Source organism: Salmo salar, chromosome ssa22, assembly GCF_905237065.1.
Source record: "Salmo salar chromosome ssa22, Ssal_v3.1, whole genome shotgun sequence".
Taxonomy (NCBI): domain Eukaryota; kingdom Metazoa; phylum Chordata; class Actinopteri; order Salmoniformes; family Salmonidae; genus Salmo; species Salmo salar.
The window spans coordinates 13,591,711-13,618,221 of NC_059463.1; the positions used below are offsets into that span (position 1 = coordinate 13,591,711).

Genomic DNA, 26,511 nt, shown 5'->3' on the forward strand with positions numbered 1-26,511 from the left:
TCAACTCCGTAAAACATCAACTCTGTCAGATCTTTCTCTAACGTCAACTCTGTCTTGAGTCCTGAAAGATCTGACAGAATGGTTATGTTTTTATTGGGGATTTTCAATTGAATCATTTTCCATATTTTACAAATGTTGGTACTGAACTTTATTTTATGAGGAAAATATATGTCTGTTTTGAGTATCTGTTGTCAACTCTGTCAGTGGCTCCGTCACTGATGACTAACCCTCATAAGATATTTGTTTTAGTCAATTTTCAGAAAAAAATATTGTAATCACCGTTCTGCAACATTGAAGTATTTTCTATGCTAGACCTAAGGGATAATGTTTGCTTTATAAATGTTATTTTATGTTCTAAATCTAGAAAAACATTCCAAAATGCTAACAAAATTAGCCCTGGAGAATTTAACAGTGCTATAAAACAAAACAAAGACAAGTTTGGAGATGTGTATTACATATTTGAATAATTATATTTTTAGAATTAAACAATCATGGCCTTTAAACACTTGTTGGACAATAAAGGTCCTTCCTCGAACCTTGCGGGGGGCCCCGCGAAACTGTGCTACGCCACTGACGGTACTGCACCAATTAAGAGTTATAGACTGGTACGCTGGTTACAGTATAAAATGACATTCATATATTACATGTGAATCAACAGAAAACCCTTTTCAAGGTCAAGAACACAATACAGATAACATTGAAACAGGTAAGAAATGAACACATGGAAAACTATCAGCACAAGATTAATAAGATGTAGAGTATATTGTGCCCAAAGGTATAATAGTATCAAATCCACCAATTTCCTCACATAACATGATGCCATCCTCTGAGGAAAATGAGCTGGCCAATCAGTGGTCTACTCACATGAATATTTGTAATGACCGGTATCCGCCCACACCATTCTGTTGTTGGGGTACGCCCACACCATTCCAACACAGAAAAACGTATTTTTAACATACTTCATAATTTTTTTTAAACTCATATATCACTCATATTAGCTAGGTTTCCATCCAATTGGCAACAGATTTTCATGCGTATATTCAAAAATACGCATAAAGAAAATAGGAACATTTTCCCAACAGTGGTGTGTTCCACTAAACTGAATTGTTGTGGATAAAAAACAGCGCGTGATGACGTAGTCCACACAAAATGTTATTTTTCACTTAAGTTTTCATGTTCCATCGCATTTTCAACTCTACCCATAATTTTGTCACAAAAACTGTTGAGTTAAATAGCAAATGTGCCTACTCTGATCCTGGCAGGTGTGCTCTAGCCAACAACAGCTCACAGATATAGTGCAGGTAGGCTGTATGGGTAGGCTAGTCTACATGATGAGATATTTAGGGAAAAGAGCGAGTATAGTTTTATTTGTCAAACTGCAGTCAAGAATCGATTATCATGTCACCAGAATAAGACCCTTGATATTTATTGGAAAGGAGCATCAAGCTCCTCACCGTGCACTTCACCATCCTGTAAAGTTCATCATAACTTATTTAATCTGTAGCCTAATTAACTGCATGGTTTCTGAGTAATAGTGGGATGACCACACTCCACATCATCGCAACTCCAAGTTCACTTCGATATGATGGTTACTAGATGAATATTTGCGCATCAAGGCCTTTCCACCGCCATTTCTCGCATAATTAATTGTACCGACACAAAAAGATCCCACCATGTCGAACGAACAAACAAATGATCTGTCGGCGTTCATAGAATTGTACCGAAACGTTTCCATCACAGCTGTCTTTATTTTTTTTTATACGGGCTGACTTTACGAGCATAAAAACTGTGGATGGAAACATGCTTACTGTAATTAAGTATAGGTCATATTTCATAGTAAATGGGAAACACCGGAAAGTTACTTTCATGTTTCAGTACTTTCTTCACTGATTTTACAGTAGAATCTTCTCTAAAACATTGCTGATCATTTGGGATGACAACACGTGGCTATTGACATCAGGTACTGTCGTCACAATGTTGACATGAAGCTGAGAACCACATAGACATTATCTCTCATCTCTACTCTAACAAATTGTAGGATACACCCTAATAATATCAGCTGCCCTTTAAATTATTCTCTTCCACCCGCACCATTCAATCATCATGTGGAGTAAATTCATCATTACCAAGAGTAATAAAGAAGATACATGCCTTAATATGTGACAACATCCCAAGACTGGTAAGGTCAGGCCCTGGCAATTGATGGAACTGTCACTGTACTGCCCTATAGTGACAGTGGAGTTCCCTTACGAAATCGAAATGATCCTGCTCAGGGGTTAGACTGAGCTCAACCAAGGGACAAAACAAATAGCGTGTGAGGGATGGAGCGGCCTTGTTCCCAACGTGGGGCATCAAAATTCAATCTGAAGAAGCCATCACTCACTTCACTGCCAATGTCGTCATTTAAGGATGTCCAATAACTGGAGGAGCAGCAGGGAGTATTGAGTTCTTAGTTTATAGGGAAAGAGCTAAATGGAAACCACAGTCTCCTTATCTTATTCACAATCTTGATCTCATTCTACTCAAGTCTCAGTCATAATGTCTAAAGTTCCGCAAAAATATGACTTTCTTTATCTTATTCTACAATAACGATTATTTTCACATGCTGAGACAAGATGATTTCTATTCGGTTTTATACTTACGGGGACATTACTTTTGCTCAATACGCTTTAACTGAACATCTTTGAGAGTCTGTCATGTGTTATAAAGACAGTATGTGGTAGTGTAGGCATTTATTGCTACTTATTTTGAGTAACAGCCAAGCCTGGGGAAAGTGATGGAGAGTTAGTTTTGTGCGTTGGAGTTGTGTAGATTCATGTTTAAGCTCTATCAGGATTAGGATGCACCCTGACAGAAAGGGGAGTGTGGAATCACAGCACTGGGAACTGCTGCTCCCCAAGGAGACATTTTCATGTTGATCGCTTTATCAGGCGGGACACGAGACACTATCACAAGTCCCAATGACATATCTTTTATGTCACATGCTTTCACACTGCTGGCTAGTACAGTTTGATCAGAAAGGGAACTAAAGATAGTTAGTGACTTACACGCAAAGGTTAGACTGGCCTCTCGGCTCACGATGGTCCCAAAAGAGTTGAAGGCGAGGCACTGATATGTTCCAGCATCCTGGTCTTTGTCCAAATGGCTGATTCGGAGGTTGCCTCCAGACAGGCTGTAGTGTGAGACTGATTTTGGAGTGATTGCGGTGCCATTCAGTTTCCACCTAAAAACAAAATGAAAAGCAGTCAGATCCAGAACAATTGATGGACAATCTGAGAATCCCTCCATTAACTCCATTCTAATGTAGATCATTCACCTTTAGGACAAGATGAGATTCTGACAGAGAAAATGATGATTTTACCTTCATTTGATTAATTCCTTTTCAATAAGCGAAGAAAGGGCTTAGCGTTAATCTAAGTAGTGAACCACACTGACGGCCGGCACACCACGGAGCAGAAAAGAACCCACTCAACAAGAATACACAGCCTCCATCGCCATCCATCTTGCTAGACACCCAGTCAAACAGCATAAAAATGCAGCTTAATCATTACGATGCAGCAATTAAAATTAATGACTAGCGCCCTGCATTCTGCACTTTTGCATTCTACACCAGGCTACAAGATTATCATTGGTGTTAGAGGTGATCAGTGAAGGATATAATTCACTTATGAAGGCAGCAGATTCCTCAATCCCTCCACATAGAGCACAATGGCCGTTACAATACCAAACAACAGGGGGGGTAAAGGGATCGATACCAGCTAAATCCCCGCTATGGAGGTGTGAACCCGTAATTTACACATCACAGCGTCTTGACAGAAAAACGCTTTGATACATGTAGGTATTTTCAACAATGTCCAGTTCTATTACAAAAAAAAAGAGTTAAAAACGGCATTTCACATATGAGTAAGCATGATAGGTATTCTTAATCACTTTATTGGGAAATGGGCGACGCAAATCATGATTAGCGTCCAGGGCGATTAGTTGCTGATTATGTCTTTGGAGTGAGGAGAATAATTGATTGTCTTTATGGATTCCAAACAGCTCAACAAATAGGGTGAATTTGTCAAAGCATTCCTAGGAATATCTCCATTAGGTTGGTGTAGCTCTGCTTGAATAGATAAAAGCTATTTTATCGTATGATTTAGCCGAGAAAAGGCATACTAATAAAGAGTCCATTGTAAAAGGTTAATGCCAGGTTAAAAGCATAACATTTGACGTCAATGTCTTCGTTCTCTTTCATCTAGCATTTAGACAACTACCAACCATATAAAGCATTTATATAAAGACTGGGACTGAGAGTTCTCTCCCAGGGCTTCGCTATAGAGGGGAGAACTCAGATCTTGCTACGCCAATTATGACTGAGACACACTCAAGATAATAAGCACCTGAACATTTTCTGTATCAATGCTTGAGAAAAAGGGAACATGTAGTTCACCTAAAAATATCTGATTATAAACATTCCCTGTGGCTTTCTTCTTATGTACAGAATACAATATGGCCATGCCGTTAAATACATAGTGATTATTGGAGTAGCACTGCTTGTACAAGCAACATATATAATGATTCCCGAATTCATTACCATGCCTACTCCACACTAGCCTTACAGTACACACACAAGTCCCCTGGTCTCCAGAGCCTCATTACTTTACACACACTATGGCAAAGGTCCTCCCCGACCGTCTCACAAGGCAACTCCAGCCATTCACTTACTTCCAATGCAAGAAAAACAAGTACCAACATTAATATTTTACTTCCCAGTAGTGAGTCTACTCTAACTACTCAGACTTTCAGAGAGAGAACCTGCAGTAGGAAGAGAAGAGGATCTAACGTGATCCTAGATCTCCAAGGGAAGAAGTTGCCATCAGCTCTCATAGCAGGTTGTTATGCGTTGTTACTAAGTGCTATTTTTGTTTCAGAGAAAAAAAATTGTATTCCATTAAAAATGAAAGCACCCTATTAAACAGCTTTCTATTATTCTTCAACAGAGAGAGTGAGCAACATATCCACAAGGAAAGCACTCAATAGAGCCAACAATTTTAATTACACGTGCCCGCTAATTGTTTTACTGACGGTTATTCATTTAATGCTTTATCCGTGACTTTCTAAGACATTGAAAGAGAGCAAATTTAGGGACAGAGAAAGATATTTGATGAGTAATGTATAAGAGTGAGTTATCTTGTTACAAATCACAAAGACTGCAGAGTTCACTACCCTGCAGAAGAAGATCACGGTCTATCTATCAATGTGCTACACCGTCTCATGTTCACATGCGTTGGCAGGGAGAAGTGTTAATATGTAGCGTTAAATGTGTCTTTCAAAAAGGCCGGTTGACAGGAAAGAATGTGCTAGCTTAGGATTGTCAAGGTCTTTTTGTAGCAAATAGGGTGTATTGGATGAGAGCTACAGTAAGACTGCTCCCGAGTGGCGCAGTGGTCTAAGGGACTGCATCTCAGTGCTAGAAGCGTCACTACAGACCCTGGTTTGATCCCGGGCTGTATCACAACCGGCTGTGATCAGGAGTCCCATAGGGCGGTGCACAATTGTCCCAGTGTCGTCCGGGTTAGGGGAGGGTTTGGCCGGGGTAGGCCGTCATTGTAAATAAGAAGTTGTTCTTAATTGACTTGTCTAGTTAAATAAAGGTTCAATAAAAAATGTACACATGTTAACTGCCATAGCTTTGACTGATATGGTAATCATGAGAAAACACATAACTCCACTTGTCTTTAGGTCGACATCGGAGCATTACCCTCTACAAGGTCTGTTCTGCACAAAGGAATAAGTAAGGGAGTTAGGTTAACACACTAAGACGAAATCCATGGTCTTGTCACTCGATGTTGTCCTGACAATGACTCTTGAATAGAATCTAACATCACAGCTATGATACATCGAGCAATACATCTAATCAAGTACATGGACATGCTGCAGACAATCGAGTAATCTCATTGGCTATCAATCATTCTAGAGGGGGACACTGATACGGCAGCTCCGTTTGTTAAGCACCTGCTTTATGCGATCATGTTTCAACAGGATGTCCATACAGTGGCATGATACCATACCATATAGAATGTCACATCTTTTCCTTTAGCCTTCTGCAATGGTACTTTTATCTTTGGGGGAAACCAAATAGACCCAGAACCAGGGAACAATGCTTCTTCTTTCCAGAGTTAATATTCTCTTAGAAGCTTTATGTTTGTAGGGACAGACAGTTTTAAAGCATATCGGAGGATGAGCCAAATGTAATGCATATCGGAGGATGAGCCAAATGTAATGCCCAACCTCTCTTACATCAGCCAGTCACAGCACACGATTCTGTGATGTGCAGCTAATGAACTTTGAAGATGATTTAGTCTACAGCTGCGTAAAGGAAGACAGTCTTAGAAGGCAGGCAGGCAGGCAGGCAGCCCATCCCAGCCCAGGCTCTGTGCTCTCTCTGACAGGACTGTACAGCGACCTTGAAAGGAAACAGCTGATTAGGTCATCCTTTAAACTGTCTCAATCCCAAGTATTAAACGTACCAATCCTTCTAAATCTCAACCCAGCAATTTCAGTGTGCAAACATGATTGATTTGAACCTTGTAGTTGCCAGAGATACAACTTACTAACCTTTCGATAGACTAATGAACCGTCCAGGAAAAGAAGAAGAGAGAGCAAAAGGGACAGTCTATTTGAGCCTCTGCCTCAATTCGTTTGAACCAGATAATGTTCATAACTAGAGCCAAACTGTTTTTTCCCAAAATAGGAAAGATAATGTTCCATACTATTTCTTAAGTGGGGTGAATGCTTTTACCATTCATGTATGTGTGATCTCAATGAGCTAAAAAAGATATATACAGTACCAGTCAAGGGTTTTAGAACACCTACTCATTCAAGGGTTTTCCTTTATTTGTACTATTTTCCACATTGAGAATAATCGTAAAAATAAAGAAAAACCGTGGAATGAATAGGTGTGTCCAAACTTTTGAATCATACTGTATATATTTATTTCTTTTTTACGATTTTGTGTCCAGCAGTCAGGGTGCTACATCAGAATGAAATAAAATTCAGCAAACATAAAATGATCGATCCACAAGAACAGAACAGAGGGAAATGATTGTGGTGGGAGACATGCTCTGTGTAATACATACTCACCGATAAAGTGGAGATGGGCTTCCCTGGGCCTCACAGCTGAACACCACCTCTCTGTTCTTCTCCTGGGAGTCCACAGGGAACACAATGCTGCCAGGCTGCTTGGTGAATACTGGGCTCTGCAGGACACTGCTCTCTATAGGGGACACAAGGACAGGGGATAACATTCAGCTTACACTCAGGCTCAGACAACAAACCTGCTTGCAAAACAGACAATTAGTCAGAGGCAGCAAACAGGCCAGACCTGGTAAAAGCATAAGGGGGGACGAACCACAAGCAGACAAAACATATCAATTAATTCTGTCTGTCACAGCACCGTCGCACAGACAAGAATTATCGGAAGTGAGACGTGTCTTCAAAAGCGATTTAGGCGGTAATAGGATAGCTCCAAATTTATACCAGTCGGGACACGTTTTAACTTGCATCCTTTTTTCCCAAAGTGCTATTGGAGTAGTTGTGTCTCTGCAGACGTTTAAGCAATTAGTTGTGCGGTTAGCGTTCCTCGCCTGTGGTTTGTATTCTCTCAGTGAAATGACACACGGAACGGAAGTCTCCATTACTCCATGGGCAGCTGGGAATCCAATGGGCTATCTGTGCATGACTTAACAAAAGCCTTTAGTGTCAGTAAGCCATGGGATAAAGGACAAGTGACAGCCTTTGTAACCGCCTTACCTTTGGCCTAGAATGTGATTAGATGTGATTCAAGGGTTATACAGTGCATTACCTAGCCAATCTTCAGCCATTTCCACTGTACGCTGCAGTAGTAGCAGACTCACGCTCGAACCAGATCCATCAAGACATGACTATGGACTGTCTGTCGACTCATAAAAAAAAAAAAAAAACACAACCAAAGAGTGTATTTAACACCTGCCTGTGGCTAGCCTGGCTAAAAGATATTCATGACTGGTTCCTGAAATGTGTATAACATCAAAGGTCAGTGTTCTTATTGGCTTGCAGCGGTGGTGCATATTGCCTTTACAATGGAGAGCCAGGCCACTTATTTTGTCTCCGGAATAGAAAAGCTTTTTAGCAGCAGGATGTATCAATGCTACATTGTGCAGTAAATAACAAAGCCACTCAAAACATGACAATTTGCCTTATTCAATGCAATGTTTAAATAAACAATAACAGCGAAAATACCTTACTGGAGGAATGATTTCCTGTGTTTGTGACCGTAGCTTTTGTCCTACCCTCACAAATTGCACAATTTCTATAATTACATGCCTTTGATGCCCTGTGAGCAGTCATTGAGACTTCATGCAAATTTGGGGAAAGATAAGCTCTGTTTTTCCCAGAACTTTGCAACGAAAATGAACACATCTGTTGTTTCTGTTTGGGATCTTCTCTAAGGTACATCCCCTGAGGAAAGATGAAAAACAACAGAAAAACATGCTGGAGACATCACGTGACTGATAAGCTAATGTGACAAAATGCATTTCAAAACAAAAACCCTAACTACGATACAGTACTCCCTGCAGACCTAAAATCTTTTCTTCCCGTTTTCAAACTAGGCCTGTTGGAGAAAAAAATTCGGGAGTGGCTCTAACATGCTTTCGCAAAAGGACGCATGTGTAAACTTAATGAGTGAAGACAAATTACAGTATATTGCCGCAAGTCTAAACTCATATCACTTCTGCAACAGATGTGACAGTCTCCACTGATTGTGACACGTTCCCATTCCCAATTTGGGATATTGTATTGCCAGTATGTGGTACAGTTAAAGAAAGGAGCACATCATCTTCACTCTCAGTCTGGGCAGACATAATAACAGTGTACTGTACATCTTATTCTACAGTGAAAGTAGGTCACCATTAAAGCCTCATGGAACACATGCAGCCATCTTTACTGTACTCCCTACTGGCCTCACATACCGTACCCCAGACCAAAAAAAATAAGAAAGATTATAGCTTTATAGCACGATTCATGCGCATGATATTTGGCAGAAGAAACTTGTCAGGTGAAAGCACCAGGGTATACTTCTGCCGAGAAGGAGCCCCAGCGCTCTGAATTCCAGCATGGCTCAAATTGGTGGCTGCATTCATAATTGTGACATTCACACACACTTCCCCCATTTCTCATGCAAAATTCAGGCTATGAGACAGAGGTGGTGTTTTCATACTTTTCCGTCAAATTTTCATGGGGTCATAATCAGGTTCCTCAATACACTGAGAGAGTTAGGATTGAAGTAATGCCCACATCCTTGCTAGATTTAACACAGAGATTACAAATGGAATAGATTATTGTTTAATGGAGAATACATTAGAGAGTGTAGGATACATAGACAGAGGCCATAAACCCTATTCCAAAAAGTTGAAGTAAACAGATTTACATTTTGTGTCATTATTGTTGCCATCTGTAATAAGACCAAGCCAATTGTATTCACCCACTGATTGTGGGATGACCTTTACGAACTTGGCATGGACGGCAGATTTTATTCTCAGAATGTGTCTTTTTTTCATCTTGAGAGAAAATGATCAAACTAATTTGTTCCGGATTCAGTGAACAATATGACTGAATTCAACACATTGTGCTGAATTCTTTTAAATGAATTAATCTAAGAAAGATATGCAATTGATATCTAGTGTCTCACATGAGATTTCCTTTGAATTACTGGAACCACAATGACAAGAGAAACTGGACGTAGATCATTTATGACTGACCACTTGAAATGATCATTTTTGGTAAGATCTTTACATTTTTTGCACCCAGTGAGAGCTGTTTGGTGGACTGAAAATGCTTTGTGAATGGCTTGGCTGCTTCCAGACTGCTGTCTATTCTCACTCTGTAAATAAAGTATGAAAATGTTGTGTTCACACTGTGTGTGTGTGTGTGTGTGTGTGTGTGTGTGTGTGTGTGTGTGTGTGTGTGTGTGTGTGTGTGTGTGTGTGTGTGTGTGTGTGTGTGTGTGTGTGTGTGTGTGTGTGATTGTGTGTGTGTGTGTGTGTGTGTGTGTGTGTGTGTGTGTGTGTGTGTGTGTGTGTGATTGTGTGTGTGTTTGTGGTGTGTGTACATGTGTGTACATGTGTGTACATGTGTGGCTAGCACGTCAAGAGAACAGCACTCAGCTATTTCAATTTATAGTCACATAAACGGATGGATATTGCATATCGTTGAGTGGTAAACTATTGTATTTGTGCGAAGCAGGATGCAAATAAATTCATGACTAATTTCACAACCCTTCAACAGGTATGTGAAGACTGGCTGATTTTTTTTCACAAGTGCGTAGGCCTATCTGGTATTTATTTAAAAGTGAATGGGTTTATATATCTAGTTGATGCGTGTATGTTTGTGTGTGTGCACCAGAATTCTAATTTTCCATTATACAAAGAATATAATTTCAGTAAAGGGTGTCTGTGATAGAGAATACAGAAAAGACTATATTGTTTGCTTGCCTCCACTGCATTGCACTTGAGCTGGTATAATTGGACTTGTTTTGTTTCCACTCAGACAGACAGCCTCATCAGAGTCCTTACTGGTTAGACTGAAGTCCCAAGTGATGTGATAGACTCGTGTGTTTATCTCAGGTCCACAATGCTACCTTCCCTGGATGGATGATGCAACAACAGCAGAGACTGGAGAATATATATATATACATATTAAACCATAAAGCTACTGTACAGGTTGGGGGGGGAGAAAAACAGAACATAATGTTCAACCAAACAGGCAATTGACTAAAGTTTCAAGCAGGTATTGACTATGTGCATAGCATTTCTGTTCTCATCAGTGAATATTTTGCAGTTGTACTCTACATGACTATAGGACATATTGATGAGGAAAGCACATAGACGAGGTGGTGGAGTTACTGTAACAGTGGATAAAAACGATTTCATTCCGTTTTTTTTTTTACCAAGACACCAACTGTATTATGTAAGGTATCAGCGTGTGGTAGTACTGTATAGTTACTACATCACCAGCCTACTGTACACTTGCATTGGCTTACTATATTGGTCAACTTTGAATTGGCTTGCATCAGTCAAAGTTCCATGACAACTGATAGGCAGTCAGGCAGGGGGGGAAAAAAATGAACTACCATCCATGAGTCATGGTGACTTGCTCTTTACAAAGATGGCCTCTGCTGTCACAGTCATTATGAGACTTAATAAACGTTGACATGATCTTAGTAGAGCACAGTTTAAATTAAACGTCACATCTTTAAAGTGATGATTAACAGGGAGAGCCAGAGCCGTTATTCTGGAACAGGTGCACACGCCCTTTGGGAGACAGGAACTGTAAAACCTACGCCATACAAGCACATCCTGCCAGTGCCCCTGCCTCTGAGCTGTTCTGCCGGGAGCAGCACTGATCAATGCTCCCTCCCAGCCACTCAATTAGCATCACAGACTCATTAAAAATACTGGAGCCTGTCAGAAAAACAGAAGAATAATACCATGGATCTGCAGTTTCACCTGCGCTGTTTTCTCCGTGTGTGAGATTGACAATTGCATTAATCATTCATTTTCGCCCGGGTTGTTTAATTGTACCAGCCTTTCAGAAAAACACCTTTGAAACTGTGAACCCACACACATGTGGTGAATCATCGTGGGGAGGAAATAAAGAGGGGCACGGGGCTAACCCGACTGATTTCCTAGATTGCATGAATAAAACATTTATTGATATACATATCAAAAGCAAGTGTTGACAAAACAAAACCAAAGTGGAGAAAGAACGAAGCAAAGCAAAAAGGAGGAGAAGGAGAGCGAGGAGCTCCTGGTCTGAATCCCTAACATCACCAATTAGCAGGGGCTTGGCTGTGTGACCGTCTGGGGAGCGCCTCCTCCTTCATCCTACCACACAAAGAATAATTGCTTCTCCAGAGGAGGAGCAGGTGAGTGCACCTGGAGAGGCAGGCAGGCGGGCAGGCTCGCTGTTACTAAGTCACCGTGTTAGATTTCATCGACAGGAGTTGAGCTCTCACTAATACTGTCATCAACGAGATACCCTGGCTAATGAATCCTTTAATGGAGTAGAACCGTAGTCATGTTTGAGGAGGAACATTGACGAGTCAGTCTGCTTGGAAAGGCATATTACCTTTCCCTCTGTAAGGAGGAGGAAGTCTAGAAAACAGAAAAATAAGCTAATGTGTTTTTGTTGAATGTTTTGCTTGGTTCATTATAGATCTTTTACAATATGAAAGGAGAGTTGGCTATATTTAGTCAAAAAAAGAGAGCTGCCTATATTCCCCCTGATATAGTATAACATTACTGGTCAGGGATTGACTCTAGTCCATCTCACATGCTAATCTAGTCCTAATAAACACATTGTAATGAAGCAGGCACAGCAGGAACAGCTGTGCTGGTTAGGAGGTCCATCCGGACTGAGATCCAGGGGCCATTGGCCACGAAGTCTACCCAGCAGCAGTACCTCTCAGCTGGCCTGGCACCAGGGGGTAGGTTGCTACAGAGGGGGTAGGACGCTCCACCCAGTGGAATGACAGAGGTCGATGTTAAGCCTTCCGTTGTCAAACTGCCCGGAGAGAATGCCTTTCCACGGGAACTTTAACCTCCAACCAGACCATCTGACATGCATGGCAGTCCAGGCACAAGCACAACTAGCTACATCCTTCACGGGCAGTGGATAAGAGCAGAGAGAGGCACTGTATGAATATCACACTGGCTAAAACAAAATGACAGTACCAAGTCCACCGTTTAATTGAACAGCATCATATATATGTATATAAGCCATGCTATACACATCAGTCTGAGCCGTCACAGATTCTTCCATCACAGATGTAAAATGAACAAGGAAGATACAGTAGTAGACAATTGAAAACATAATGCATGTCATGTGCAAACAGCATTAGCAACCCAGTGAATGTTTTTATTGAGCTGCAGATGGCATCATGCATATTTATGCAAACTCACTGAGCCCAGGTGATGGCTTTGACTTATCCTACATGTCTGTCTAACATTTAATCAATCAGAGATGCTCCTGAAAATGTAAATCCCAGGACCACAGACCTTATCAAACTCTATATGCTAAATAGAAAGACCAACCCTACAATAACCAAAGACAACAGATATTACTCCACTAAATTACTCCCGTTTGTTTTTGAAAACTCAGTTTCCCCTAGATGTGTTTTTCCTGATCTAGAAAACCTTGGTCCAAAGAGCTGGATATTTAGTGCAGATTGTGTCCTCAAAGCTGTGCCTTGGGGTCAGTCTAATACAATGCAAATGACATCCACTGATTGCCTTCTCAGAGTTTATGACACCGAGGTTTATACAGAAATGGAAAGTTGAGCATAGTTTCAGGCTTTGTAGTCTACATACTTCAAGGGTGTAATATCTCGGTTTGCAAGGCTACCTGTAATTTATTAAAGTTACCGGAATCTTCTATGGTAACTTTGGCTATTTATACTTGAATAACGTTTTTTAAAATGTATTCATATATAGAATATATTTTATGTGTGTGTCCATATTGTCCACAGTGGATAAACCATATGGTTCAAGAGAAAATAGCCTAATTAATGAAAAAAGCATCTGATCAACAATGGCAGATTTTCAATTATCTCTGCAACTCTTCAAACTATTCTTTTTTCATAACTGCCACCAGTTTGGCGACAAAACATTTATAACAAAGATGTATTGACATAGTCAAATAAATAAAACTGTGTAAAAAAATGATAAAGGATAGTTCATGCTGAAACCCTCATATTAAACCACAACAGTATTCACTAAGTTGATGGTTTATATTTAGGATAATGGTTTACAGCTTTGTCATTCAAATGTTCTTTTTAAAATCATCTTATTTAATTACTTCATACGTTTTGCATGTGATAAGGTCACACAGAGGGCCCGAGAGAATTACAGACACCTGTGATAATCTGAAGTACCCAAATGGCCACTAGCTGTTTTGTGATAAATGACATAAAATCCCTGAAAGTTATAAAAATTCTGGTAATTTACTGGAACGTTTCCAGTAACATACCCTCCCTTTGCAACCCTAGTAATGTCATAACATAGGAATAACAACATAATAGTTGTGATGATAGTGTAAAATAATTGCATAATATTGCATAAAAAGTATTTTATGCCTATAATTGCTACCACAATGGTCCCCAAGCTTATGTGGATTAAGCGGTAAACACAACTGCAATCCTCTTTCTTTAATGATTGCTGTTCATTAATGTGTTTTCCATTTTTCCAACATGGAACTTCCCAATTCCACTGTGCAGGTAGAGCTACAACTACCTCCAGAACTTTGTTTAATCTACACCCATAGGCACTTGGTCCCAGGTGTTTCTGTAATATCTGCACAGCTGCAGGAAAGTACTTTTTTTTGACAATGAGAGTCAAGACATTCATTCAAAATAACTTCTGTTTTGTTTTTTTAGTTGGGAGAGAAATCTTTACATGTTCCAAGGCGGACTGAGGTACCACATTTTAGAAACCTCCCTATCCCTCCATGTCCCACCTGCCATGCAATATTTAGGGCTGCCTTTGACCGCCCAAGACCGTCTGGTGGCAATGCAGAAAAGCAATAGCTGTTTGAACCCTCCCTCCTCCCCAAACTAATCTGATGTCCAATAGCAGGTGACAGAAAATGAATTTGCAGAGTTTTCACACAGCATGAATAAAAAAGGCCCAGAAGGAGTTCAGCATAGAGGAGCATCTACTTTGTGAATTCTTCCAGTATCCAACACAGATTCATATTCCAAGCCTCACATATTACAGCCACTCCCAGCCTATCACTCAGATAACACTCCTGCAAACTAGGGCTGGGAATTACCTGGGACTTCACGATACGATATTAAAATGACACGATCCGACATGTATTGCGATTCGATGTTCCAAACATATTGCTCACCATATGTCTGCTGCAGAGGGACCAGAAACAACCATGAGAAAACCAGTCATGTAAACAAAAGTGCTGAAAACAAATTGGCTCCCTGTTTTAATAGAAGATGGAGAACAAGCTATGAAGGAAAAATACTGGAGTTTTGGTGCAGGTACAGCCGACTAGTGCAAAAAATATTCCGATACTGTCCCATTTTTTTTTGACTATATACAGTTGAAGTCGGAAGTTTTCATACACCTTAGCCAAATACATTTAAATTCAGTTTTTCACAATTCCTGACATTTAATCCTAGTAAAAATTCCCTGTCTAAGGTCAGTTAGGATCACCACTTTATTTTAAGAATGTGAAATGTCAGAAAAATAGTAGAGAGAATGATTTATTTCAGCTTCTATTTCTTTCATCACATTCCCAGTGGGTCAGACGTTTACATACACTCAATTAGTATTTGGTAGCAAATAGCCTTTAAATTGTTTAACTTGGGTCAAACATTTTGGGTAGCCTTCCACAAGCTTCCCACAATAAGTTGGGTGAATTTTGGCCCAATCCCCCTGACAGAGCTGGTGTAACTGAGTCAGGTTTGTAGGCCTCCTTGCTCGCACACGCTTTTTCAGTTCTGCCCACAAATGTTCTATGGGATTGAGGTTAGGGCTTTGTGATGGCCACTCCAATACCTTGATTTTGTTGTCCTTAAGCCATTTTGCCACAACTTTGGAAGTATGCTTGGGGTCATTGTCCATTTAGAAGACCCATTTGCAATCAAGCGTTTAACTTCCTGACTAATGTCTTGTGATGTTGCTTCAATATATCCACATAATTGTCCTGCCTCATGATGCCATCTATTTTGTGAAGTGCACCAGTCCCTCCTGCAGAAAAGCACCCCCACAACATGATGCTGCCACCCCCGTGCTTCACGGTTGGGATGGTGTTCTTTGGCTTGCAAGCCTCACACTTTTTCCTCCAAACATAACGATAGTCATTATGGCCAAACAGTTATATTTTTGTTTCATCAGACCAGAGGACATTTCTCCAAAAAGTACAATCTTTGTCCCCATGTGCAGTTGCAAACTGTAGTCTGGCTTTTTTATGGCGGTTTTGGAGCAGTGGCTTCTTCCTTGGTGTGTGGCCTTTCGGGTTATGCTGATATAGGACTTGTTTTACTGTGGATATAGATAGTTTTGTACCTGTTTCCTCCAGCATCTTCACAAGGTCCTTTGCTGTTGTTTTGGGATTGATTTGCACTTTTCGCACCAAAGTACGTACATCTCTAGGAGACAGAACGCGTCCCTTTCCTGAGCGGTATGTCGGCTGCGTGGTCCCGTGGTGTTTATACTTGTGTACTATTGTATGTACAGATGAACGTAATATCTTCAGGTGTTTGGAAATTGCTCCCAAGGACGAACCAGACTTGTGGAGGTCCACAATTCTTTTTCTGAGCTGATTTCTTTTGATTTTCCATGATGTCAAGCAAAGAGGCAGAGTTTGAAGGTAGGCCTAGAAATACATCCACAGGTACACCTCCAATTGACTCAAATGATGTCAATTAGCCTATCAGAAGCTTCTAAAGCCATGACATCATTTTCTGGAATTTTCCAAGCTGTTTAAAGCCGCAGTCATCTTAGTGTATGTAAACTTCTGACCCACTGGAATTGTGATACAGTGAATGATAAGTGAAATAATCCATCTGTAAACAATTGTTGGAAAAATTACTTGTGTCATGCACAAAGTAGATGTCCTGACCGAACTGCCAAAGCTATAGTTTGTTAACAAGACATTTTTGGAGGGGTTGAAAAACTAGTTTTAATGACTCCAACCTAAGTGTATGTAAACTTCCGACTTCAACTGTATATATTGTCAAAAATAATATCCCGATATGTAACAGTATATTTTTTTCCCCATCATTACTCCAGGCCAGCTGAATCAAGTGTCTTCTAGCAGCTGCGGGACTCTTGGGCTTCTGCATAGGTGTTCATTTAGAGATCCTGTCCTCTCTTCCTCCTCCTCCTCCTTTTTCCTCCATGGAGACAATGCAAGACACGTGGTCCAGATACACTGGTGGAACAATTGGAGCAGATACACGAGCTATAGAAAAACTTCAGAGGGAATGCATTTGTCCATGCTCTGGGAGCCAGAGTGGATGTCTAGGCAAGCTTCTTCGGAGAAAGGCAATGTAAAAAGACTTCATAAATGGGTTCAAGGTCAAGGAATTGAGAAAATCTGCCCATATCTTTCATGCTTCAGCTGAGCTATTAGAAAGAATGGTTCTCTCCTGCGCTGGAGTAGTTCAGTGGGACAGGGGAGTATTCATCTCCCGTAGATAGGGCACAGATATGACATGCATTTACAGACAGAATCCCTTTCAGAATCCCTGAACACATTTGAAAGTCATTGCATTTGAAAACAAATGCCCCATAATTAGAGCCTCTCAGATGACAATGTCTTATTATTCTGAAATCAGTTAATCACCATTATCAATGGAATGAAGAAAAATGCTCAAATTAATAAGTTTGATGTAACATTGACTTGAGAAGACATGAATAGGATATGGATCAAATTGGATACCTGGTATTGGCAGGCAGCAGCCCTGTATTGAACGTAGCTACTACAATGCCTAGTTGGAGATGAATAGAATAAGTATTTAGGAGAGCACTGCCACAAACTGCATCAGAAAATGTCAGGAGCCAAGCCATTGTCACACTCTGACGATCAACAGCATGAGATGTTAGTTCAAAAACAGTAAAACAGCAAGCTATCACTCATCATAATGCTGAGGTGACAATATATTTCCATGTGTTTCCATGAGTGACAGCGATTTCCATGTTACCAATGTGATGTATTTGCATGGTCCGTGGATATTCATATTTGTCTATTTTGATCCATCCAGTGGTCCTTCCATCTCGAGTATAGCCCTTCTTGCCTGCTTATGGTGTAACTACAAACCACACCTTACAGCACTGTCCCTTTAAGAACTCAACCAATCCCTCCCAGTGTGAGAGCAGAGCACTGCCGATCACCACACTACACTGAAGGCCAATTTCAGGGCCACTTGAGAAAGGCATCCCACCTCAAAATACTTTCAGCTCTAATAGACATAAGGATTGTTTTCTCGTCCTCTGTCTTTAGAGAGATCAATAGGATTAATAGAATAATAATGCTGCGACATGCGTTTAACTATTCAATCATTATGAAGCGCAATGCTTTTTACTTTGAGATTATATGATAGCTTTCAGCTGCTAAGGAAAAAAACTATAATTAGTTTCATGAGATTCTGACTAATATGCGAGACGCTAAGTGTTAATTACTTTAACTAGGTGTTCAGTTGCCTGTAGAAACATTGCAGACAATGCAATTTTGATGAAGTAGACTGATCTGTGACAGTTCTGTTGGCACTAATGTCACTCCATATAAAGTTATTCTGTAAACATTTTGGAACTGATTTATACTATTCCAAACTGAAACCACACTTTGCTGGAGTCAAGAGCAATTCAATGAATCCTTAAATAAATGTGAATTGCTTTTGATATATAGGCGATTGTGACATACAGTACCAGTCAACAGTTTAGACACACCTTTACTTTATTTTTACTATTTTCTACATTGTAGAACAATATTGAAGACATCAAAACTATGAAGTAACACATATGGAGTCATGTAGTAACCAAAAAAGTGTTCAACAAATCAAAATACACTGCTCAAAAAAATAAAGGGAACACTAAAATAACACATCCTAGATCTGAATGAATGAAATAATCTTATTAAATACTTTTTTCTTTACATAGTTGAATGTGCCGACAACAAAATCACACAAAAATAATCAATGGAAATCCAATTTATCAACCCATGGAGGTCTGGATTTGGAGTCACACTCAAAATTAAAGTGGAAAACCACACTACAGGCTGATCCAACTTTGATGTAATGTCCTTAAAACAAGTCAAAATGAGGCTCAGTAGTGTGTGTGGCCTCCACGTGCCTGTATGACCTCCCTACAATGCCTGGGCATGCTCCTGATGAGGTGGCGGATGGTCTCCTGAGGGATCTCCTCCCAGACCTGGACTAAAGCATCCGCCAACTCCTGTCTGTGGTGCCACGTGGCGTTGGTGGATGGAGCGAGACATGATGTCCCAGATGTGCTCAATTGGATTCAGGTCTGGGGAATAGGCAGGCCAGTCCATAGCATCAATGCCTTCCTCTTGCAGGAACTGCTGACACACTCCAGCCACATGAGGTCTAGCATTGTCTTGCATTAGAAGGAACCCAGGGCCAACCGCACCAGCATATGGTCTCACAAGGGGTCTGAGGATCTCATCTCGGTACTTAATGGCAGTCAGGCTACCTCTGGCGAGCACATGGAGGGCTGTGCGGCCCCCCCAAAGAAATGCCACCCCACACCATGACTGACCCACCGCCAAACCGGTCATGCTGGAGGATGTTGTAGGCAGCAGAACGTTCTCCACGGCGTCTCCAGACTCTGTCACGTCTGTCACATGTGCTCAGTGTGAACCTGCTTTCATCTGTGAAGAGCACAGGGCGCCAGTGGCGAATTTGCCAATCTTGGTGTTCTCTGGCAAATGCCAAACGTCCTGCACGGTGTTGGGCTGTAAGCACAACCCCCACCTGTGGACGTCGGGCCCTCATACCACCCTCATGGAGTCTGTTTCTGACCGTTTGAGTAGACACATGCACAATTGTGGTCTGCTGGAGGTCATTTTGCAGGGCTCTGGCAGTGCTCCTCCTGCTCCTCCTTGCACAAAGGCGGAGGTAGCGGTCCTGCTGCTGGGTTGTTGCCCTCCTACGGCCTCCTCCACGTCTCCTGATGTACTGGCCTGTCTCCTGGTAGCGCCTCCATGCTCTGGACACTACGCTGACAGACACAGCAAACCTTCTTGCCACAGCTCGCATTGATGTGCCATCCTGAATGAGCTGCACTACCTGAGCCACTTGTGTGGGTTGTAGACTCCGTCTCATGCTACCACTAGAGTGAAAGCACCGCCAGCATTCAAAAGTGACCAAAACATCAGCCAGGAAGCATAGGAACTGAGAAGTGGTCTGTGGTCACCACCTGCAGAACCACTCCTTTATTGGGGGTGTCTTGCTAATTGCCTATAATTTCCACCTGTTGTCTATTCCATTTGCACAACAGCATGTGAAATGTATTGTCAATCAGTGTTGCTTCCTAAGGGGACAGTTTGATTTCACAGAAGTGTGATTGACTTGGAGTTACATTGTGTTGTTTAAGTGTTCCCTTTATTTTTTTGAGCAGTGTATATTTTATATGAGATTCTTCAAAGTAGCCACCCTTTGCATTGATGACAGCTTTAAAGGGTGGTTACTTTGAATAATATAAAATATAAAATATATTTTGATTTGTTTAACACTTTTTTGCTAACTACATGATTCCATATGTGTTATTTCATAGTTCTTATGTCTTCCCTATTATTCTACAATGTATACAATAGTAAAAATAAAGAAAAAACCTTGAATGAGTAGGTGTGTCAAAACTTTTGACTGGTACTGTATAATCAATTAAGATTTCTATTAGCGATATATATTGAGAACAATTTCCATGCAATGTATAGTGATAAGGGCTATGAAGTGCCAGCTGTGTGGGCCTTAATGCAAGGGGAAGATAAAGGCAGTAACATTACACCATTATGCCCACCCCAAGACATCGTGTATATTCATAAAAGTGTACAACGTTGGATAAGGAGAGCAAACAGAGCAAGCTATTTACGGCTATATTAGCATACTTATTCACAACAGCAGCAGTAGGTCGGTGACACAGCACTCTTACATGAACATGAAATGAAACAGAGGACGAAAATTGTTTTATGAAAATTGGCTTTGTCTACATGCCACCTACTGGGTTTGCTTTACAAGCCTTGAATAACTTGGCCATCAACTGACTGCTGTGGAATCCTGCTGTTTCATTTTTCGCCTGAAAACATTGAGTATTACCCATGAAAGAAAAATGTGTTGAAATTGATCAATACTACAAGATGATACAAAACCTGCATTGTAAAGTGACTTTGTAAAATCGTATTCATGTGTTTGCAGTATGCTATGGCATGTATTGGACATTTCCTGTGGAGGTTTAGATATAACACATATTGTACTCTGCATGGCCTCTCCTGAAACACATTTGTCCTATGCTGCTGTACAGTACAAAACAGTAAACACCAGGATGTACAGAACAGCTGGTGTGAAAACTGACTTTCCTCTGTGTCCTTCTATTTCATGTCTATGGATCTCTCATGTTCTGTTCTCTCCTTCAAGATCTTAAAAATAACCTCCTCAACCCTATTGAAATCCCAGAGAAAAGGTGAACTGAAGAGGAATCCTTGAAGGATGTCATACAACCTTGATTCATTAACATGCCTTTTAGGATGCGCACAAATATTTTAGTGGCTTCTTTAGACAGACTCTATATCTATAGGCACAGTTCAGAAAGCATAAGAGAGAAAGCAAAGCTGATGCGACCTCCTCATTCGGAGAAGTGGAACGTAAAGGCAGCCTGAAAGTACATTCACTGTTTTGTTCCATGTTATTTTCTGGGTTCTAACAACAGGTGGACTTTCACAGAGACGGTACAACTACAGTAATGTCTCTGGAGCTGTGAAGGTCATCTCACTAAGAAAAAGATGCAAAACGATTCACCATTTAGCCATAGAGAACTCCTTTGTGTGCACAATGTCTCTTTCATGTCCTTTTTCACTTACACAGCCATGTAGCCTTTATAAAAACATTTGAGCCCACATGGAGTAAGACACTTTTATTCTCCACGAGCACAGCAAGCAGCTTAGGCGTGGAAATCAAACGGTTCTGGGACAGGCGGCAAAACGTTAAGCCATCAGGGCCGAGTTCATACTGTAAGTACCATTAGTGCTGCTTAGCGTAACTGTGCTAATATGCTAATAATATTTTATATAATAAAATGTATGTAGCTTAAGTAAAGGCTAAATGAAGTAAAGGCATGGGCCGTCATCATGGTGGAGTAAGCAGGAATAAAAGGCAGGGTATCAGGATTCTGAGCGTGTCCTGGGGAAGAGTGTGGCGCTGCGCTGGGGTAATCAGATGCTAACAGTGAGGGTGAGAGTGACGCGCAGGCAGCACAGTGCAGGCAGGGGAAACAGGAGGCAGCTCTGTTGAGGCACACTAGCAGAACAAAGGAACACGCCTAGCAGGGGACAGAGATCATTACGGCCCCCTCAACACATTCGGTACAGTCTGACTGTGAATCCTTGCCTTTTCAGGGGTAACCTTCCCTTTCAATGGCGTTCGCCAGGTTACTTGACCTTTTTCGGTCAGTTTCACAAGCTGCATTCAGACAGCTCATGCACGTCATGAAAGACGAGTGTCTTACAGTAAATGGCAAACTGGGATCACACCTTTCAACGATAATAAATAACTAGAACCTGTTCCCAGATGTAACATGGATAAAAGGTTGTGTGTATCACTGAAGACATAATGATACTTATTAGCCTACATTTTTTATTATTTGCCCACATCTGTCTTGTAATTTTCAACAACAGGTAAATGACTCTTTTTGTTGGCATACTTAGGATAGTTTATGTATTGGTCCTAAAAGAGAAAAATATCAAGTGCAAAATCATTTCTGGCCATAGAGGTAGCGGCTCTTCTAGCTTTACAATATGAGTACTGTGGCAACAAACTGTGCTTATCAGATGCTGGTCAATCAGCCAGTGCCAACTGCATGCTGTGTGAATGCTAAAGTCTGATTTGAATGACACGTAAGGACAAAAAACAAGTATGAAGTCTACAGACTCCTTTACAATCAAATTCCAACTCCCAATCATGAGAATAAGAAAGGGTTGCGGTCTCAAAACTGTTTAGTGCTGGATTGGGAGGGTGAACCAGAGCCAGAGTCTAGTGTTTCATCAGCACAGCCTTTTTAAAATCTTGACTAGGATAATGCCTCTTGATTAAAGACTGAGAAATCCAACTGATGTTCTCCGTTGACCCCCACCAATTTGTAAGCAAGAGAAATTAAAATCCTCCATCAAAATGTGATCAATGCAGGAGAGCCCTGTGGGGGAACAGCTGACACCCATTGTATAATGAAGCTATAATTCAGCTTTACTGTACATGAATGACGGATACTCCAAAACTTACAATGAGGATTTCTGTGTGATTCATATCCCCCTGTTCCCCTGCTATACTGTATAGAAATAAGAGCGTATGCCTTACAGTTTCTTTCACTGCGGCACTAAAGGCAGAGAGGGAGAACAGGAGAACTCTCCATGAGTCTCTATTTCCCCCTGAAAGATTTTCAATGGCACTGTGGACATTGATGACTGGGTTCAAGGGGGATATTATAATACCTCTTCTGATTACTGTGTTAGGTTTGATGTAGGGATTAACTAAATTAACAAAAACACACTTCCATTACGGATCAGCATGGATGAAAGCAGGGGTTCTTTCATGTTCATCGTATCTGTAAACTTCACAAGAACAAACATTGACGAACCAATGTCTTTCACACAGAGTGTGCTATGACCGCAAGGGCGCATTCTAAACACTACTTCACTTAGGTCAGTAGTAGAGGTGTAGCTTCGCATCGGGTCCCGATTCAAATGTTTAAGATACAAGTGCATAAGGTCCGTGGACCGCAAAACTGATCCACATGCTCATATTCAATTCTTTCTACTTTACAGAAATATGAAATACCTCTCATACCTCTCACAACTGATGTGTCCACTCCTTCAGCATTGAACTGCATGTAACTGTGTTGACAGTCATTGACCTACAAGTGATTTTGAATGCAGAACAACCCCAGGCAATATCAGTAACCTAGTCAAACCGCGCACTGCGCCCAGCTTCATGCACTGACCAACGGGAGGTAGGCTGCCTGTTCCTGATCTTGCACATCTGCGCAGCACCTTCAGCATTTAAATGCTAAAATGTCTTGTGTGCTAAAATTATAAGAGCAGCAATAAAATAACAATAACGAGGCTATATACAGGGGGTAACGGTACCGAGTCAATTTGCGGGGGTCAAGGTTAGTCGAGGTAATTGAGGTAATATGTACAGAATCAGTCAAAGGTTTGGACACACCTACTCATTAAAGTTTTTTTTCTTTATTTTTACTATTTTCTACATTGTAGAATAATAGTGAAGACATCATTATGAAATAACACATATGGAATCATGTAGTAAAAAAAAAGTGTTAAACAAATCCAAATATGTTTTATATCTGAGATTCTTCCAATAGCCACCCATTGCCTTGATGACAGCTTTGCACACTCTTGGAATTCTCTCAACCAGCTTCATGAGATAGTCACCTGGAATGCATTTCAAATAACATGTGTGTCTTGTTAAAACTTAATTTGTGGAATTTCTTTCCTTCTTAATGCGTTTGAGTCAATCAGTTGTGTTGTGAGAAGGTAGGGTTGGTACAGTGCCTTGCAAAAGTATTCATCGACCTTGGCGTTTTTCCTATTTTGTTGCATTACAACCTGTAATTTAAATTTATTTTTATTTGGATTTCATGTAATGGACATACACAAAATAGTCCAAATTGGTGAACTGAAATGAAAAAAATAAATTGTTTTAAAAAATAAAAAAAATAAAAAACTGAAAAGTGGTATTCACTCCGTTTGCTATGAAGCCCCTAAATAAGATCTGGTGTAACCACAATTAAATTCAGAAGTCACATAATTAGTTAAATAAAGTCCACCTGTGTGTCACAGAATATATACACCTGTTCTGAAAGGTCCCAGAGTCTGCAACAACACTAAGCAAGGGGCACCACCAAGCAAGCGACACCATGAAGACCAAGGAGCTCTCCAAACAGGTCAGGGACAAAGTTGTGGAGAAGTACAGATCAGGGTTGGGTTATAAAAAAATATCCGAAACTTTGAACATCCCACGCAGCACCATTAAATCCATTATTAAAAAATGGAAAGAATATGGCACCACAACAAACCTGCCAAGAGAGGGCCGCCCACCAAAACTCACGAACCAGGCAAGGAGAGGGCATTAATCAGAGAGGCAACAAAGAGACCAAAGGAAACCCTGAAGGAGCTGCAAAGCTCCACAGCGGAGATTGGAATATCTGTCCATAGGACCACTTTAAGCCGTACACTCCACAGAGCTGGGCTTTACGGAAGAGTGGCCAGAAAAAAAGCAATTTCTTAAAGAAAAAAATGACCAAACACGTTTGGTGTTTGCCAAAAGGCATGTGGGAGACTCTCCAAACATATGGAAGAAGGTACTCTGGTCAGATGAGACTAAAATTGAGTTTTTTGTCTATCAAGGAAAACTCTATGTCTGGAGTTTTCCTTGATGGACCTCTCATCCCCCCGAGAATACCATACCATCCCCAGTGAAGCAAGGTGGTGGCAGCATCATGCTGTGGGGATGTTTTTCATTGGCAGGAACTGGGAAACTGGTCAGAATTGAAGGAATGATGGATGGCGCTAAATACAGTGAAATTCTTGAGGGAAACCTGTTTAAGTCTTCCAGAGATTTGAGACTGGGACGGAGGTTCACCTTACAGCAGGACAATGACCCTAAGCACACTGCTAAACCAACACTCTAGTGGTTTAAGGGGAAACATTTAAATGTCTTGGAATGGCCTAGTCAAAGCCCAGACCTCAATCCAATTGAGAATCTGTGGTATGACTTAAAGATTGTTGTACACCAGCGGAACCCATCCAACTTGAAGGAGCTAGAGCAGTTTTGCCTTGAAGAATGGGCAAAGGTGCAAAAACCATCAAGCATTATGATGAAACTTGCTCTCATGAGGACCGCCACAGGAAAGGAAGACCCAGAGTTACCTCTGCTGCAGAGGACAAGTTCATTAGAGTTAACTGCACCTCAGATTGCAGCCCAAAATGCTTCACAGAGTTCAAGTAACAGACACATCTCATCATCAACTGTTCAGAGGAGACTGCGTGAATCAGGCCTTCACGGTCGAATTGCTGCAAAGAAACCACTAGTAAAGGAAACCAATAAGAAGAAGAAACTTGCTTGGGCCAAGAAACACGAGCAATGGACATTAGACCGGTGGAAATCTGTCCTTTGGTCTGATGATTCCAAATTTGAGATTTTTGGTTCCAACTGCCGTGTCTTTGTGAGACGCAGAGTAGGTGAACGGATGATCTCCGCATGTGTGGTTCCCACCGTGAAGCATGGAGGAGGAGGTGTGATGGTGTGGGGGTGCTTTGCTGGTGACACTGTTGGTGATTTATTTAGAATTCAAGGCACAATTAACCAGCATGGCTACCACAGCATTCTGCAGCGATACGCCATCCCATCTGGTTTGTACTTAGTGGGATTATCATTTGTTTTTCAATAATTTACACACACACACACACACACACACACACACACACACACACACACACACACACACACACACACACACACACACACACACACACACACACACACAGAGAAGTCAGGTCAGACTAATCCAGCTCATGAGCTCTCCATCAACAGCAGATTATGATTTAGAATGATAAATTCATGAGTTTATGCAACATGTTAGTGCATCGAACCGTATCACAGAGGAAGTAATCACATCGATTCTTTCTCTAATCACAATGAATCACATTGAATGGTTTCAAACT

The 26,511-nt window shown here is 41.0% G+C and overlaps 1 protein-coding gene across 4 annotated transcripts in view; it reads right to left on the reverse strand.

Moving 5' to 3' along the window:
* Positions 1-26,511, reverse strand: part of cntn4 (contactin 4) — a 170,357-nt gene that overhangs the window by 118,296 nt on the left and 25,550 nt on the right. For 3 of the 4 annotated variants that reach the window (XM_014166358.2, XM_014166356.2, XM_014166357.2), the window contains exons 3-4: positions 7,129-7,261; positions 3,048-3,223 (exon numbers count right to left, since the gene is read on the reverse strand). In XM_014166358.2, coding sequence (XP_014021833.1) covers positions 3,048-3,223; positions 7,129-7,261 — 309 coding nt within the window. Of the gene's footprint in view, positions 1-3,047; positions 3,224-7,128; positions 7,262-23,614; positions 23,661-26,511 lie in introns of those variants that run through there. The other variant, XM_045705379.1, reaches the window with a different exon arrangement.